General features: G+C 38.7%; 1 protein-coding gene across 4 annotated transcripts in view; it reads right to left on the reverse strand.

The window, feature by feature from the left end:
* Positions 1-17,209, reverse strand: part of rptor (regulatory associated protein of MTOR, complex 1) — a 214,629-nt gene that overhangs the window by 18,799 nt on the left and 178,621 nt on the right. Inside the window, exons 26-30 of one of the 4 annotated variants that reach the window (XM_015375830.1) lie at positions 13,438-13,543; positions 8,844-8,958; positions 8,579-8,703; positions 5,813-5,914; positions 1,202-1,249 (exon numbers count right to left, since the gene is read on the reverse strand). In XM_015375830.1, the coding sequence (XP_015231316.1) occupies positions 1,202-1,249; positions 5,813-5,914; positions 8,579-8,703; positions 8,844-8,958; positions 13,438-13,543 (496 nt within the window). Of the gene's footprint in view, positions 1-1,201; positions 1,250-5,788; positions 5,915-8,578; positions 8,704-8,843; positions 8,959-13,437; positions 13,544-17,209 lie in introns of all 4 variants that reach the window. The other 3 variants (XM_015375828.1, XM_015375832.1, XM_015375831.1) reach the window with 3 other exon arrangements.

Genomic DNA, 17,209 nt, shown 5'->3' on the forward strand with positions numbered 1-17,209 from the left:
CTTTACCACATCTTCATATCTACAAGACACAAGTTTCTGCATCTTTGTGTGACTTGATTTGAGTCAGGGACAGTCGCTGAAGTCTCACAAGCGCTCCTTTCCTGTCAGCCAATGATGCACCGAGTAGAGCAATATAACGCCTCTTAGAGTCCAGCTGTTTTTGGTTAAGACCATGCGGGCTGTTTTGCTTTGCGGCCAATGAAATAAGGTTTCAAATAAGGGTAGACATGGCTGGGTTGCATAAAGCAGAGCCGTGTTATCGGCTTGCATAAGGAGTGACAAAACAGCTGAGAGTGGATTAATGCGTGCAGCTCCAAGCTGCGTCATAACAACTTTTTTTTTTTGGACGCCGATTTTGTTTTATTACAATGCCTAAGGCTGGAAAAAAAAAAAATATACTGCTCAGAAAAGGCGCTGGGGCTTATTTTAGCTTGAAAAGTAACAGTTTCACTATATTTTATAGATTTTTATACTATTGCAGGTTTATAAACCTAACATTTTGTTATTTACACTGATTCTGGAAAAAAAAGTGGAAAATAATTGCCTCATAAATGTTTTGTTGACATCAAAATGTTTCAATGTTATTCTATTGGTCAAATAGTTGAGTAAAAGCATTTGGCACAATCTGGCACTTTTGGAGAGAGGTTTTAATGAGGTCCTGCTTTTAGCTTTGGTGGCCTGGAGTTGGAAGGAGGCTAAAGCTGCTTCATACGTAGAGTTTAGTAAATCTAAATGTTTCTTATTTGTTTAGTAGAACAGATTCTACATTCTACAGGTTCTTCATCCTTATGGACTGCAGTTGGCTAATGCTAAACTGTTATCTGCATACAAAGAGTTATTTCCAAATCTAATCTTTATTTACTTCAGATAAAACACATTCATCGCTGAACTTATTTAAAGAAAATGTAAATATAATTTCTGTTCCTTCTAGGAAGTATGGGCGTACTTTTAGACAGGTTGACACTTTCTCAAAATACAAACCAAGTTAAATTTTCTCCTTTGGACTCCTGAAAACTTTAGAGTGATTTCCAGAGATGAAATGGTTGGGCATAAACACACACCAGCCAGATGGAGGAGCGATTGAAAAGAGGGGAAGTTGAAGGCAATGACAGAAAAACAAAAACAGACATGTTCCCAGCTGTACACTGCAGCACCTTTGCTCACCGAATAAAGAAGAAAAGAACAGGAAAGTAAGACTCACCTCCTTGCTTGCTCCTGTCAAGATAGATGGAAACCCTTCTGGCCAGACCTGCGAGCGGGTGAGGGTGGGGGAGAGGAGGGTGGGGGAGAGCAGGAACGCAACAAAGCCAGCAACATTTTAGAAAGAACCCCTTTGCATGCTGACCCAAAGAGTTGCATACATTTTTAAAAGAGCCGTTAAACTCGTGACATGATGAATGGAAATCATCACCTCATGAGTATTCGTCCACATGCATTCAGCAGAGAGATGAACAAGGCAGCTGCTTTCAAAGCAGCTTTTATGCAACTGGATCTGCATCCTAAACACAGACTGACCCCCAACGTCTAAACCTGCAGGGTCTAAAGTTCTGACTCGGCCTTCATCGAAGGGGAAAAAAAAAAACATCCAACAGAGTGGAGCGGCTGCAAGACTAGACGTCTACTGTTCCATGCAAAAATCATATCCCTCTGAAGCTTTTAACATTTTATTAGTTTGCAACCACATACTTTCAACTATATTATTGGACTTTAATGTGCCAGTATTGTGAAGTGAAAGGGGAGTTATTTATGGTTTTAAATTCTTCTCCAATAAAAATCTGTTCAAAACCTCAGTTCAAAGGTAGATGGTCCAGTTATATGACATTTGTATAATGTAGGTGCCAATATCTCACTCTTATCGCAATGTTTTTCTGAAAGATGACCACCTCCTGCTGGAGCAATATTTAAAAGTTTTGTTTTTGCCCAGTTTTTTTTATAAAATAAAGTCCTGTATAATTGCAATAACAATGGGGTATAACACTGAGCATGTGCCCAGGGAGTAGTCAAAGGAATAATCAGCTACAGCTGGGAATACACCTACGATTTTTGCCCTTTTTGAGGTTTATCAGCATTAGATGTTAACAGGGAATTTTACAATCGATCATCCAAAATACTTTCTTTAACTTTGATGGGCAAGTTGGACAGAGTTGGTGGAAGGAATGACTGAGATAAATGCAAGTAGTAGCTTGAAAAACAAATAAACTGAAGATCAACCTTCCAGCAGGAGAGACAATAAACATACAGCTAAATCATCACAAGAGTAGCTTAGATCAAGACCTTATCCTGTGTTAGTATGGCCTTGTCAATGTCCAGGGCTAAATTTAGCTGAAAGTCTGTGGCAAGATCTTGTTTAATTGCCATGAACTTAATGGAATTTGATCCAGCTATGACATTCACTGGGATTATTCTGTAATTTCCCTCTGGGATTATTAAAGTTTGTCTGATTCTAATTTCTGATTTGTTGCTGCAAAAAATGGCCAAAAAAATAAATTCTCTGCAGTTAGACATAACTCTCTAGTGGTTTAACAAACCAATTGGCTCAGAGGGAAGAAATGCAAAAATATAGATTTTCTGATTTTTATTGTATAGAGGTTTGAAAATAATGCATTTATTAATGACGTTGTTATACCATATAAGACCCAAATAAAGTACACTGATGTAGTATGTGATTGCAATGTAACAAAAGGTGAAAAGGCCGAACAGATTAACATTTTTGCAAGTTCCAGTATACGAACATCCAGGACTGGAAGTAAAACATAGAAAAAGGTCGACTAAGTAGGACATTAAATCAATTATGAAGATGCCTAATTTGTTATCAAATTGAAACAAATGTATTTTACATGATTAGTTTTCCAGCTGCCTTGATCATTCTCTCTACAGAAACGAGGGAAAATACCAAACAATATCAAAGACCCAACAAAGTAACAACAAGCCAGACAGTCTACAGAGATGCTCCACTGTTACAGAAAACAAAAACAGAAGACAAAAGCACGGCATTGGATGATGGAGATGGGGTGAGTGAGGACAGGTCCAGCAGGTACTAGGCTCCGACTGTTTGTCTCTGCCAGCCTCTCTTTGAGAAATGTTCAGTCTTGTAGCAGCTGCCTTCAGAGCTACAGCAGATTTTTGGCAGCATGAAGACAGATCTGAATAATATTTCTTTAGCTTTTACATTATTAATGCATCTGGAGCTAGTTAAAAAGAATCCAACAAGTTTTAGCTTATAATCGTAAATATCTTCTAAATAAATGTAATAATTCATAAGGTAATACTGGAGGTATTATGTGTGTAACTTGGAGTTAAAGCAACTGTTTGTAAAGCTGTAGAGGGCCTTTTTTTTTTTTAGAAACTTCCTGTCAAATAATTATAAAAAAAAAACAGGCTGAAGCTCTAAAAGTACAGGAGAAATCTCAGCTGATGCTTTCAGTATTTTCCAACCCGAGTAGTGACTGTCAATCCACCATAACAAGCACACCATTAAATGTGAAAGTCTTTGTAAAAACACTTGCAGAGAAAGAAAACGACAGAGAGAGAGAGTCCTCTGCAGGAGAGGAGCCTCTCAGGGCAATTTGTGGTGTGGGACTTATCCAGGCAGCAAGGTTAGTTAAATGTGTCGCTTCTCTACGATCCCTACAGTTCCCCTTGGAGCTCTGCTCAATCTGTTGGGACTGCTGCAGTGCCTTCAGGTCATCCAGTCACTTATCCCAACAGATCCAATGCTCAGTCAGATGTGCTGTGAAAAAGGCTGGACACAAGTTCTCCACAACTGGTGCTATCATAGCATAACATTAAAGCTGTGGCATAAATGGCTTTCAATTAACTAACGTAAATGTCTGATCAATTTATTACACTTTTGGTCAACAGTTGGGTCGTATATAAATTTAACTTCACAGAATCATGCAGAAACCAAATATAGTTTTTCACACAGAGTTTTAAGTATGAATGATGGAAACTCCAGAAGCTCAAACCAGCTTTGGAACCACACATTTAAAAGGTATTTGTTTAAACCAATTAGAAGTTTTGGTCCATGGAGTGTAATTCCTTTATGCTGTTCCACTCTGTATGATTGCTCACTTGGGGGCAGTGGTCGCTACAAGAAGGCATAATTATGTCAGAAAAGTAAATAACCTGTCCTACAATAGACAATTAAAAACAAAAAAAAAACAAAAAAAAAACGACTGTTTTATTTGGTTTTCAGGAAATTCAAAGAGTAAATTCAGTGACATACATAAAAGGGTTAAACTAAGGATTGTCAGTACAGTAAGTGTATTTAAGTGGAAATGTTTACTTAACATGCATCACACCCCAGTATGAATGCTGCATAAATTAGCCAATTAAATATAAATATTATGCCCAGCAAAACTGTTTAATTTTGCCTACAGCTTGTTAACAAATGCTGTTTAACCACAGGGTGGAGCATCATTCTATGATGCATTCAGGTGCAGTCCAAGATCAGATGATTATTAAATGATAGACTTGTTGAAACAGCATAACTGAACTAACATTAAGATCAAATGTTTATTTTTTTTATTGATTTAGAAATCTATATTAACAGATTACAATCCCAGCCCCATCTTTTCAAACCAAGTAAGTATTATTTGGTGTATCTAATGCATGCTGTAAAGGACATATTTGTTTTAGTGTTAAAGAAGTACAGAAAGTAGGATGGTTAAATGCAGTAGTGGGTATATATTTTCAGTCTTGCAGCTTTCTGTTTTCCCTAAAAAACTAATCTGACCCAGAAATGCATAAGTGCTTGAGGCAGAGAAATGTGGAGCAGCTGTGAGTGAGGCATGGGGGTGCGTACTGTGTGCTGCGGTACAACACTGAAGAGGGTGGATGTTTCTGACAAAAGTGTAGCACTCCTTCTGCCCTGGTTCACATATTTGTGAATAACTTTGCCTGGGGAAAAATTGGAAGTGTGTCAGCTAAGAGCGAATCTGCAGATTGTCAACAGTTTTATGTGATAGGTTTTACTGATGGGAGATAAACAATCCTGGAGGGGAAGGGGGGAAATTACCTACATGCTAAATGCATCATTCTGCAAGCGAGGTTGTAGTCTACAACAGATCTTATATTGCATTTGTTTTAACTAGAGTTTAATTAGACTTTGTTCCATAAAATATACATATATTAAACATATTATTTACAGCTGACAATAAACACTGTCAGTGGTTATAGAGCTTGGTTATATTTCTTTTCTAGGGATATTGTCCCTATGTCTGCTTTAAAAAAAAAAACATGCAGCGATTTCATAGCACTATGATTACATTTGGATCAGTGGTTAATGAGGAGTAACCCAGTTAAATAAACAAAGATGTCAGAAATGAGGGAAACATCCCACTTATGGCTTGCTTATAAATAAACTAACTGTTCATTATGACAGTGGAGCCCATTGCACATTCATAATGCAATGAGAGTCAGTATTTTAGGATATTTAATTATTTACTTAAGGTAAATTGTGTTTTTTTTTTGTATTCTAATGATATCTCAGTCAGCTTGCAGTGTTAGTTGCTATTCAAAAACTACTGGAGAAGTTTCTCACTCAGCATTCAAAGGAATGAAATGGGATGTAATGGGAAGTGAATCAAGTGGCCACTGGAACTGCACAGATTCAGTACTGAAGCTTTTCTGGATAATTTCAGCAGCCTTCCTGTTATACTTGCTGTGGAGGGGGAGTTATGGAAGTATGAATGGTTGGAAGGTGGGAGTGGGGATGAGAATTTGGTGAAATAACGGGACTGTGGGGGACAGGCCAGGACACGTAGTAAGATAAAATGTTGATCTTTACTGTGGGTGCTGGAGGAGGGCTGACCTCTGGTGGTTGGCAGCATGTCTGAGAGGCCCTGCCACGCCGTTACCATCTCTGGGTTCTTCTGGTCAGCAAAGTTCTTCCAGACTCGCAACGCTCCGTCATCTAATGAAGCAGAGAAGTGGAGAAATTAAAATTCAAAGAGAAGACATAGCTCTACAACTAAATCTCAACAGATTAAAATATAACCAATAAAAAGACTTCATGTTATATATCTTCATTACACACAAGGGAATACTTTTGTGGTGGCCTAGTAGTTAGGGTATAGAGCTTGCAATCCTGAGGTTCTGAGCTTGAGCCACACTCCCACAGACTGCCACTCTGGGTCCCACAATGCTCCCCAGGCACCGCACAATGGCAGCCCACTGCTCCCCAAGGAGAGGGGTAAAAAGCGGTACAGCACAGGTGGCTCATCTTTTTGGACAGGAGGCTGCCAGGAAAGGGGGTATGAGACATGTGGCAAAGGACCACAGGTTGGATTCAAATCCAGGTTGGCCACGTGGAGGACTAAGGCCTCCACACACTGGTTGTGTGCACTAACCACTGCACAACCAAAGCACGCCCCTGAAAATGAAACATTCAGTATGTAGGAAAATTACAACACTGTAGTATGCAAGATTAATAAATCAACTGATCTGTAGCTGAATTACAGTAAGAATAAATGCTTCAACATTTTCAAATGCCATTGTTAAATAAGTTGGCTGTTTACACAGTAACAGTAAGAATATTATTGGAAAGTTGTGTGGAACAGACATAAAAAGAGCAGAAGAGAAGGGTTAGCAGAATTAGACTAACAAGAAAATTCAAAATTTTCTTAAAAACTTGCTGAAAGCAGCATGTTTGATCTGCCCAAGAATGAAACTTTATGTAATTTAACTCTGTACATAACAGCCTAGTAAACTATTGGACCAAGAATAAAATCAAACCTTAGATTTACAAAAGTAATATTTATGTTATGATAGCTCATCATCATAAGCTAAAAAAAAAAAAAAAGAAAAAAAAAGATAAAATTGCCCAGAGAGCTGTTCCAAATGAAATTTCTTTTTGTTTTACACTGGTGTAAACAAAATGACAAATAAAATCTGTCTAAGTCTCTAAGTCATTAGCAACCTTTTATATGTTTTTTTATTAATCACTTTGACCCTTTTGTTTGTTTGTATTACTATTGTTGAAATGATTCGGTTCTCTTTTACCGTTCACTCAGGTCTTCTAGTCCAGCATTTTAATTGCTCTACTACCTGCTTCTATCATGTTTTTATCTTTATCTGCTTTTATTTTCCTTCCATTTTATTGTTTAACTCATTTCAAACACTTTTAATTTGTCTTTGTTCTGAGCTTTGCTAAATAAATACACGTGCCTTGCATTACCAGAGGTGTCAAAATTAGATTTAGTGTTAGTTTTTTTTTTAATATATATATATTTTTTTCCTTACACTGATAGGATTCAGTCCTGTAAAGAATAAGCTTTTTAGCATTGAGCTGATTTGGCTTACTCTCCGTTTCCTTAGTAACGGGTAAGGGATTGTCTGGTGGACAATTGTTTCATAGGTCCTACGATAAGTTTGTATTCATTTTTTATATGACATATTTTTCCACACAAAGTTATGTTAAGTTTTCATTAGTTATGACCACTGTTGCATGGATACGAATACCAGTACCGGGCGGGGGCCCCGATCCAGCACTAAAATGTTGGTATCGGTAAGTAACGACAAATTGGGCACCGATACCATTTTGAGAGCCAAAAGTTTATTCAACTATTGTCACCCATTCCAGGTAGGCAATTAAAAGTTCTACTGGATTCACTTTGTTTTAGTTTTTTCCTGCTTCACAAAGGTAGGCAGCAGCTTAAAAAAAAAACAATCATGGTAATTATTTTACATCCAAGTAGTATGCAGTTCTTCATATATACACACACATCAATTTCAAACAGATGGTATCAGCCAATACTGCACAGCCAGGTATCAGTTTCAGCGCAACACTAGTTATGAGCCATAATCACCCAAAGCAAGAACAAAATAAAACATAAAAACATATAATACTTTGTGTAATGAATCTATGTTATGAATTAGGTTTCACTAGAAGTTAATTTTTCACTGAAGTGATTTAACTTTTAAATATCTCTTTTTTCCTAAGATGCCTCCTTAAAGTGTGATGAAGTCTTCAGGGGTTCCACTTATAACTTCTCTGAACTTTAAACATCACCAAGAAAGTTATCCAGAGTAACATCTTAAAACGCTGTTTACCTAAAACATCTTGAGAGGAAAAAAAGGACTGAAGCCTTGCCCTAAAAAAAGCTCTGCAGCTCAAACACGACTAAGCATAAAACATATCCACTCGCGTCTAACAGAAGATTATTACAAGTTATAAAAGTTCTCCCTGGATTTATGCTCATTGCTTTACTTGTTTAATGCAGTATCTGTATGAGAAATGGTATCCTTCACATCCTGACTGATGGAGAAAAGCTCAGTAAGTTCACATTACTTTTTGATGAGACCGAATTTAAAAGCATTAATTGCTGGGCATTTTTGCAACGTGAAGCCTGCAATTACAGGCGATGTTTATTCTTAGTTAGATTGATGCTTTTAGAAACAAACAGGACAAATGAGTTTTAATGCTAAGCATTATGAAGATAGAAGAAAAGATGGCTATAATGGCTGTGCAATATCAATACTGAATACAGAGAATTATATTTATGATAGTGAAAATGCTGCTAATGGTCTAAAGGGTTCAGATATTTTTTTGTTGTGTAAATTGTTTAATGCCTCTTGCCTGTGGCAGTGAGCAGTAATGAGCAGTCATGTCCGTTCAGGTACTCCATGGCTGTAATCCGGGTGTAACGAGGGTTTCCGTTGTAAAAGTAGTCCAGCCTCTCACCCTTCTCCCAATCCCAGAAACTGGTAGAGACACAAATAACCAGGCTCAAAACAATCACATGTGAGACAGAGCCTAGCTCCACAACAATATTGCCTAAATTAATCTGGAAATATCTGCTGAATGCAGGCAGAGCGCTGCGGCGGATTCCTTGGTTTCTCACCAGATGCTGTCCTTGTCGGCCACAGCAATGCAGGTGTTGAAGGGGTGAAACTTCACAACAGATGGTACTCCCGGGTTACGGTTGATGAATATTTGATCGTCTAGACGGGAAATACCTGCAGTAAAAAAAAAAAAAAAAAAAGGGGAAATCAAAAAGATGTGTGAGAAATGTCTTAAACCTCAAACGGTGGAACGGTTTATTGTCTGTAGCCGGTGCCTCCCATCTCGTATTTTCACCTGACGAGCAATATAATAGTTTCCAAAGGATCTGGGAAGAGGCAAGTTTGATAAATGCATCGAGTTACCAGGAATCTGTTAGTGCAGCACTGATGCATTACACAAAGAATATACATTTATCATAAAAAAATAGTATTGGTGGTTATGCTCCACAAGCTTCAGAAGTATTTCACTGTCTTCTATCTCAATAGAAACCCACAATAAATTCAGTAAAAACAATTGAGAATGTAATTTTACATCTGGGAAAAGTGAATATCATGCAGTCAAAAATTAAAAGGATACACAGAAAATATAAATATAGGTGTGTTCAGATAAGACACATTTAAAAATGATACTACTAAAGATTCAGAAATACGGAAATGGGTGCAGAAGTCAAAGGGTAGAACTAATAATCTGAAGATCCTGCCAAAACAAAATGAAACAGCTACTATATCTATATCTATGCTTATCCCAGGTAGATATAAAGCAGCTCGGAATTTTATGGTGTTTATTTTGACTTTCTGAATTCCAAGTCTAGCATTTTTGTCTTGCCCAGTCATAGTCCTGACATGAATGACTTTAATTGTGTTAAGGTCTCCCAATGATAATTGAGGCTTATTCTTTTTGATGTCTTACATTTGATTACAAATAGTGAGGCGGAAATGTTTCTTATTAGGTAGGAAAAAAATCCAAATACAGCTGAAGAATGCAGTTTTAAGAATTCACTGGTGTCTTAATTTAAGCCTGAGAGAAACATTGACCTGAATGAGTTAAATTTCATGTGACGGCCAACATAACCCTTAAAGTTGGCTACTTCATGAACACTAAAACATCCCTGCAAAGAGCGGAGGCTCTACATATGTAAATAGGTGAAGCAAAAAACGGAATCAGTTTCTAGCTTTACCCTCTTCTTCTCTGCCCCTTAGCCTTCCTCTATCTTTGCACTCCTCCTCCCCGTTTTTGCACAGTCTTTCTCAGGAGGGAGCCGACTGAATGAGGGCAACCCTTCCATTTGTTAGAAAAAAAGAAAAACTGGGGGGAATTCAATGAGGGAGCAGGCATAAAAAGAAAGGGAGCGGCGTGAACATGAGCAACACTCAGCTCTGACGCCAACCGCCTCATGACTCTGTGTGTGTGTGTGTGTGTTACAATGGGCTGCCAGTGACGTCAGGCTTGTTAGTTATTCTGTTTGAGAGTGATATAGCTTCACAAGAGGAATCTGTGAATGTGCTGCCACTCCAGGCTCTGAAACGGGTCTGTGGGTGTGTGTTTGTGCGTATGAGGGGAGTCCTATGACTCATATTTTCCAGTTGCAAACATATATCCTCTCACTGCTGTGAATTATCTGCACACAATTTGCTCTGTTGTCACGTTTAGCTTTTTTTGAGCAGACATGAGACATGAAGCTAAGAAAATCCCTGAGGAACATCATGAAAAGTTACGCTTTGTTGCTGCATTGGAATGCACTGGTCTATACATCTACCCTCAACTCCATTCTGCAGACTTCCTAGTTCTGGTCAATTAATATAATAGTTAAAAAAACAACAAAGATTTGAGGAAACTAAAGTTTAAAAATCAGCCTCTAAGCATTGCATTTCCTATAAGCCTCCTCAGAATAATACTTTTTTTAGTGTCAATACATAAAATTGGTAATTGGATAATTGGCTAAATGAGAGCGCATGCTATGGAGCTTGGCGCTTGTTGGAAATCAGTTCTTCTGCTTTATTAAAATGCTTAATTGTCAGTCTGTGTCCAAAGATCAATGACATTTCACGTGAGTTTGGACCAAAAGCCCAGATCTGCTTCAAATTCAGTGGAATTTAAAAGACTGACATGGCATGGATTGCAAAACCCGGCACAGATTATCAAACCATCAATTGTGGTTTCTCACGGGGTCTGGTGCTATCCCCATTGTAACTGTAATTGGTTAAAATCAAACTTCTGTAGGTGGGCACCAGTCATTGTTTTGACAAATCAGCTTTTTTCCTGAATGTCCCTCCGTTCCCCGAATAGATTAAATGAAAGCAGTACTAGATGGTCCTGGTTTGCCAGGATGGCATAATCTCAGTCTTCTTTCAGTTTGTGCAAACTCTTACGTTACAAACAATTCAGAATATATGACAGTTTTAAAGCATCACCGCTTTTGGGAGGGGAGCGTCTAAAGACAAATAAAATGGGGAATGGAGGTCACATGACGGGAGACCTGTGGCCTCTTCATCATTCCTTTTGCTCCTGTGTGAGGAAGGGCACCACAGGGGCCACCAATCCGGCAATAAACTTGCTGGGCTGGTTGGTCAAAGGTGGTGGCACCCCTTCCTCCCTGACATTTGTAAATACATGTGCCATTTGTTCGAAGTTTAACCCTAGGGCTACCCTAAACCTCAGGATGGGAGCCTTCCCTGAAAAACCTTGGCATGCAGTTGTAATTGATTTTGAGGACATGGGGAGACAATAGAGTGAAAGATTGTAGATATTTGCTTGTTTGTGTTGACACTTTCACCAGGTGGGTTGAAGCCACACCCACCAAAACAGAGTCCGCCTGAGAGGTCATAAATTGGTTAATTAATGACCTCGTTACGATGTCACTCTTTCTATCCGTTAGGATAATGGGATGCATTTCACATCAGATTCATATTTTGGAAACAGACATAGATTCGGAGTAGCTTACCATTCAGCCTCTCAAGGGCTTGTTGAACAAGTGACTCGCACAATCAAGGAACAATTAGCTAAAGTTTGTGCAGACACAAAAATTACTTGGATGGATGCGCTAACTTAGGAGATGTTTTCCAAACGATCATCACCCACTGAGCGTATGGGCTTGACCCCTCACAAGCTTCTGAGAGGACGGAAAATGCCTTGTACATTGACCTTGTCCATCCAGTCGGGGAGTACCCCCACAATGGATGCTTCAGTCTGGGAGTACCCCCACACTGGATGTGCAAAGGGAGAAAGTAAAAGCCTGCTGTCAAGTTTTTCTCCGACAATGTACAGGAAGCCCAGACCAGAGAAACGACGGGAGAGTTCCCAGCATGGGTGGCACCTGCAGACTGGATACTGTATATAGAACAGTTTTCCAGAGGGCTTAGAAGGACCCCAGGTAGATAGGACCTTTTAAAGTGGTGAGTTCCAACTGTCACAGTGTGAGAGTTTGGTTGGACGAGGACCAAACTAAGGTGAGCAAGTCTTGGCATAGAGCACATTGCAGGAAAGGTGAGCCGCATTTGAAAAGGCACCTTAGAGAAATCAGAGAGCACCTGAAGTATATTATAGAGGACGTGACAAATCACGATGTTGATGCACTGTGAAGGGAGGGCATTCTGGGAGCTCCTGGTCGTGACACTCATGGAAATTCTCACCGTTGTGACATGGGGATGCAGGGTGAGTATAAATACATGGGTGAATAGGGCTGATGCTTGGTGGTATTGTGGTGGGAGAGTATTGTGGGGTTGGCTGCCAGTATATTGGAGGGGAAGGTGCGTTTTGGTTTCCCTGCTTTCCCCCATCCAGGTCATCCCTGAAGCTGACTGTCCAAGTGCTTCAGAGGGTGCTTTCAAGAATCATGTGAACAAACACTCCGTGGACCCATATGCGGATTCCCCAGTAGGGATTGATGCTATTGGAATACCAAGAGGGGTTCCAGATTAGTATTAACTGACTAACCAGATTGCGGCGGGTTTTGCGTCTATATTTCTTTGGATCACTCGTAATATAAATGTGGATTTCATAAATGATGTACACTACAACGTTCAACACTTGTCAAAATACACGAATGATGGATTTCAGGCTGTGCACGGCCAGCTTTCACCTCCCTAGTGTCCTATCAAAACAGGCTAGCCTTGGACATGGTCCTGGCTAAGGAAGGGGGGTGTGCAGTATTATTGGGGACAGTTGTTGTTCTTACATTCCAGAAAATACGAGCCCGGATGGATCACTCAAAAAAAGCTTTGAAAAGACTGAAATGTCTATCAGATGAGTTTAAATCACACTCAGGAAGTGATGAGCTATTATCAAGTATGTTTGAGTCATGGTTTGGAAAATGGGGGAACCTTTTGGTAAGTATATTTACTTCCATCATTAATGTAGCTGCTGTGATAGCAGTTTGTGTGTGCTGTTTCACGCCTTATACTTGTGCTCTAATCCTCAGGTACATAGATAGAGCCATTGGTTCTCTTGATGGAAGCAAATTGGGTGCAACAGCCACCTACCAGATGCCACTGACACGTGTCGACCCCTTTGTTAAAGGAATATGAGTAGGGGGAGCCAGTGACACATTTTTGGCACATTTTTGGAAAGTAACATAATCAAATTCCATACATCAGTATTTACTATAGTTTGAATGAAAGTGTTTTGTAAATGTGCTGCTTGTATGTAATATTTACCTCTTTGTGTTATAACCCGACTCTGTCTTCTAACACGAGCATTCCTGAGGAACCTCCACTGCCGCTCCATCCTCACCTGACTCTCCAGGTCATGCTCCTCTGGAATCTGAGAGGATGTAAGGCAAGAACACAAACAATTCTCCTTAAAAATGTAGAACAACTGGAGGATATTTAAAAAGTACTTTGACAAAGACAATCAGCAAATTTGATTTGGAATGCTATCTCACTGTTTTTCCTTACAAGAAGACATTACTGTCAAAACCTTTGATATTTATTTTCTATACGTCATAAATGAGGAAAGTAGATTGAAGCAATATGTTTGATATAGAAAAAGAAATTGAAATAATCCTCATCTGTTTATCTTTTTCTCAGCAGAGTGCAAACTGTTCCCCCCTGACAACATAACAAAAACCATAAGGTCTTTTTTGTGTTATAGGATGATGGAATAAGATGGTAAATCATTATTATGTGATTAAACTTAACCACAGAGAACATTTGCTGAAATCCTTTTTGTGAATGCCGCTGGTATTTTTCCCAAAAGGGATGTTTGAATCTAATTACTTCCACATTCATTTACTTTATCTAAAACATGCTTATAAAGCGCCTAAAAGTAACTATTCATTAAAATATAACATAAAAGGTACCACAGCGTTCTCGGATGACTGGGGCACTGCAATAGAGGCATGTTTGCTGAATAATAATATCCTCAAAAATAGCTATTTCATTAGACTTCTAATCCTCTAAAATGGTAATCAGGAACTGGCTGTCAGAAAGTTCCACATTTCAACATTTGACTGAAAAAAGATCACAGTTGTCTGACTGAAGAATCCATGTTTGACAAAAACCAAACAGTGTTTCAGTGCAAACAGTAATATTAACCTGTTGAGCCCACAAGGGTTACGAAGCAATTTCCTGTTTAAATGACATAACTGAAATAAATCAAGGACAGCTCTGCAGATGTAAAGACGTAATGCAGCTCTTTGGTACCAGCATAAACGGAAGAGAAAATAAGAACTATTTTAATTGTTACTGTGTCAGATTTATTTGTGATCATACAAAAAAAAGCACACAAAAAAAACAACCACCACCAAATGTTTAAGCATCAACCTAACAATAGTTCGAAAAAAAAAAAAAAAAAACGACACTATGAAAATCCATTTGAAACCCCTCACATTTTATTAATGTTTATTTATTTATTTGGCATATTTCAATAGAAAGACAATTCAAATGCTGCACATGAGAAATAAAAAAGAGAAGGAAAAGCACATAGCAGTGGGATAAAAGTAACGGGAATAATTAAAGAGAATAAAAATGTATGATCAAAATATCAATATATAGAAAGTTTAAGATGACTGATAACAAATAGGGGACAGTTGGACTGAAAACTAAATTATTCTTAAAAAGCAAACTCAAAGGCCACTCCGCAGAATTAGCATTTATTCTAAACATTAAGCAATTTATGGTTTAACAGTTTTTTGGGAGTTAATTCCAGATAAATGGAGCATAAGTACTAAAGGCTGCTTTGCCATATCTGGTTCTGTGTATGCAGAGCAGGTTTGAGCCACACGCCTGAGAGGTCTAATATACTGACTGCAAGATATTTTGGTGTTAAGTCATTCATTGGTTTATAGAGTAGAAGAAGTATTTAAAGTCTATTCACTGAAAGAGGGGGAGCCAGCGTAGCCAGGCCTTTAGAGCTGGGATGGTGTGCTCCATTTCCTAGTTTTAGTGAGGACGCAGGCAGCAGCATTCTAGATCCACTGCAGCAGAGCTATTAAGACATGAATGCATTAATCATTTCTATTAAAGATAAACACATTAATTTGTTTTTCAAGGTCCCGTTGAGAGAGCCTTTTAATTCTGAAGATGTTCTTTAGGTGATAGAAGGCTTCCTTTGTTACATTCTTATTATTAGTTTAAAGGTATAGAGGACGATCTTTTTTTTATGAGTGGATCATCTAAATAAGCTGTCCTCCTAAATGTCAATCATTCTGGTGACATGTTTATGTAAGGCTGTCCTACATGCTCGCCCCATTAGCTAATTTTTTCTGTGTGCGCACTTCCAGGCATATATGTGTGGTGAGCTATGGTTTCATTCAGTCATTGAAGCTCACCTTTCTCACCGTGGATCTTTGAAAATGGCCAAGGTTCTTAAGAGAAAAAGTGTCTACGAAGTGTATGAGACAAAAGAAAAGCCTCAGAAAAGGCAGATATATCCCAGAATGCTTTGCGCGGAAAACTCTCCTCACAAAGCATTATGGGATTTGCTGTTACAGCGGCCCACAGCTGCCATAGGCTGTCGCTACCCAACAGCAGCGACTAATGACAATGATGGCGCAGTGGACAACAGGGAAGTGATCATCTGTCCTAACGGTAAGTTGACTGAGTTCACTATATAGTCCCCACTCTATATAGTCATTGAGGGATAGAGTGGACGTTGGGACACAAGCTTACTGGGACACGGGGAGCTTGTATGACCTAGGAGAACAGTAACAAGCATGCTTAGTGTGAGGCAGATGGCCGCTCACACTGAGCCTGGTTCTGCTGGAGGTTTCTTCCTGTTAGAGTTTTTCCTCCCCACTGTCGCTACAAGCATGCTTAGTGTGAGGGATTGCATTCGAGTGAATGAGTCGATGCAATCAACTGGTTTTCCTTAGATAGAAAACTTTGAATTAATGTGACTGTATGATCTGGTTGAACTGTAAAGTACCTTGGAATGACATGTGTTGTAAATTGGTGTTATATAAAGAAACTGAATTAAATTGAATTTGTAAACAGAGCGTGAACAGAACGAGACATGGGTTCATGCATGCGCATTTTTGGGTGGGTCTTTAAAAAAAAGAAAAAAAAAAAAAAGAAAATAATTAAGAAAAACCTCCAAAATACCTTTAACATACCTTTTGTGGACAGTGTAAAGGGCGCAGCTGTCATTTCAGCACAATTTAGCCAAATTTGTTTTTCCCCTTTAATATGAATCTGGATAAATAGTCCTGAACATAAAACAAAAAATAACTGGAATACATTTTGCATAACAAAAGTGACTCCAAAGAATGGATTTACAGCAAAAAAAAGTGTTTCATTAAACCTACATAAAATATCTACTCTAAAATAACGTATTTGTCAAGATGAACGAATAAAAGTATTAGATTTCAAATTTCTTAAAATAAATAGAGGACAGAGGAAAGATGTATGTTTGTGGTTTTTAATTATACTGTAGCAGCCCATGGGTGCTTATTAAGCATCTTTCTACTGCAAAGTCTTCCCCCCTGAATGCAAAACAGCCCCAACCCACAACTTTAACACAACTTGAACATACTAATACTGCCTGTTATCAAAATCCCTCTAACATTTAGACACATGCGTGTGTAGCTTTAAAATAAAATGTGCGTAAAAGCTCTTGGCCATGTCAGATGGCTCATGAATACTTCCTTAGGGGCTTTTTGACTGCTAATAAAGTAATAGAGGAGGCAGGTTGAGTATACTGACGTGTTTTCCAAACTGAGAGAGAAAATGAGTGAGGCTGTGAGGATCATGTCAAGGTAAACGCCTGCTCACTGTGCTGCTTCCAAGGCTGATGCCCTGCTGCATGTCAGCAGCTAACGGATTGTATAATGAGACCCTCAGGAGATTGATGACTGTTAGTGTTAAACACAATAGATCTGTAGTAAAATACGTATTGCATGACGTGGCAGCTACTATTAGAGTATTTGTCATTCTGGTGAAAAGTTTTCATTCTCTTATCAGGGGGACAAATGACTGAGTTTATAGTGGA

The sequence above is a fragment of the Cyprinodon variegatus genome, unplaced genomic scaffold, assembly GCF_000732505.1.
Source record: "Cyprinodon variegatus isolate N-32 unplaced genomic scaffold, C_variegatus-1.0 Scaffold126, whole genome shotgun sequence".
NCBI lineage: Eukaryota > Metazoa > Chordata > Actinopteri > Cyprinodontiformes > Cyprinodontidae > Cyprinodon > Cyprinodon variegatus.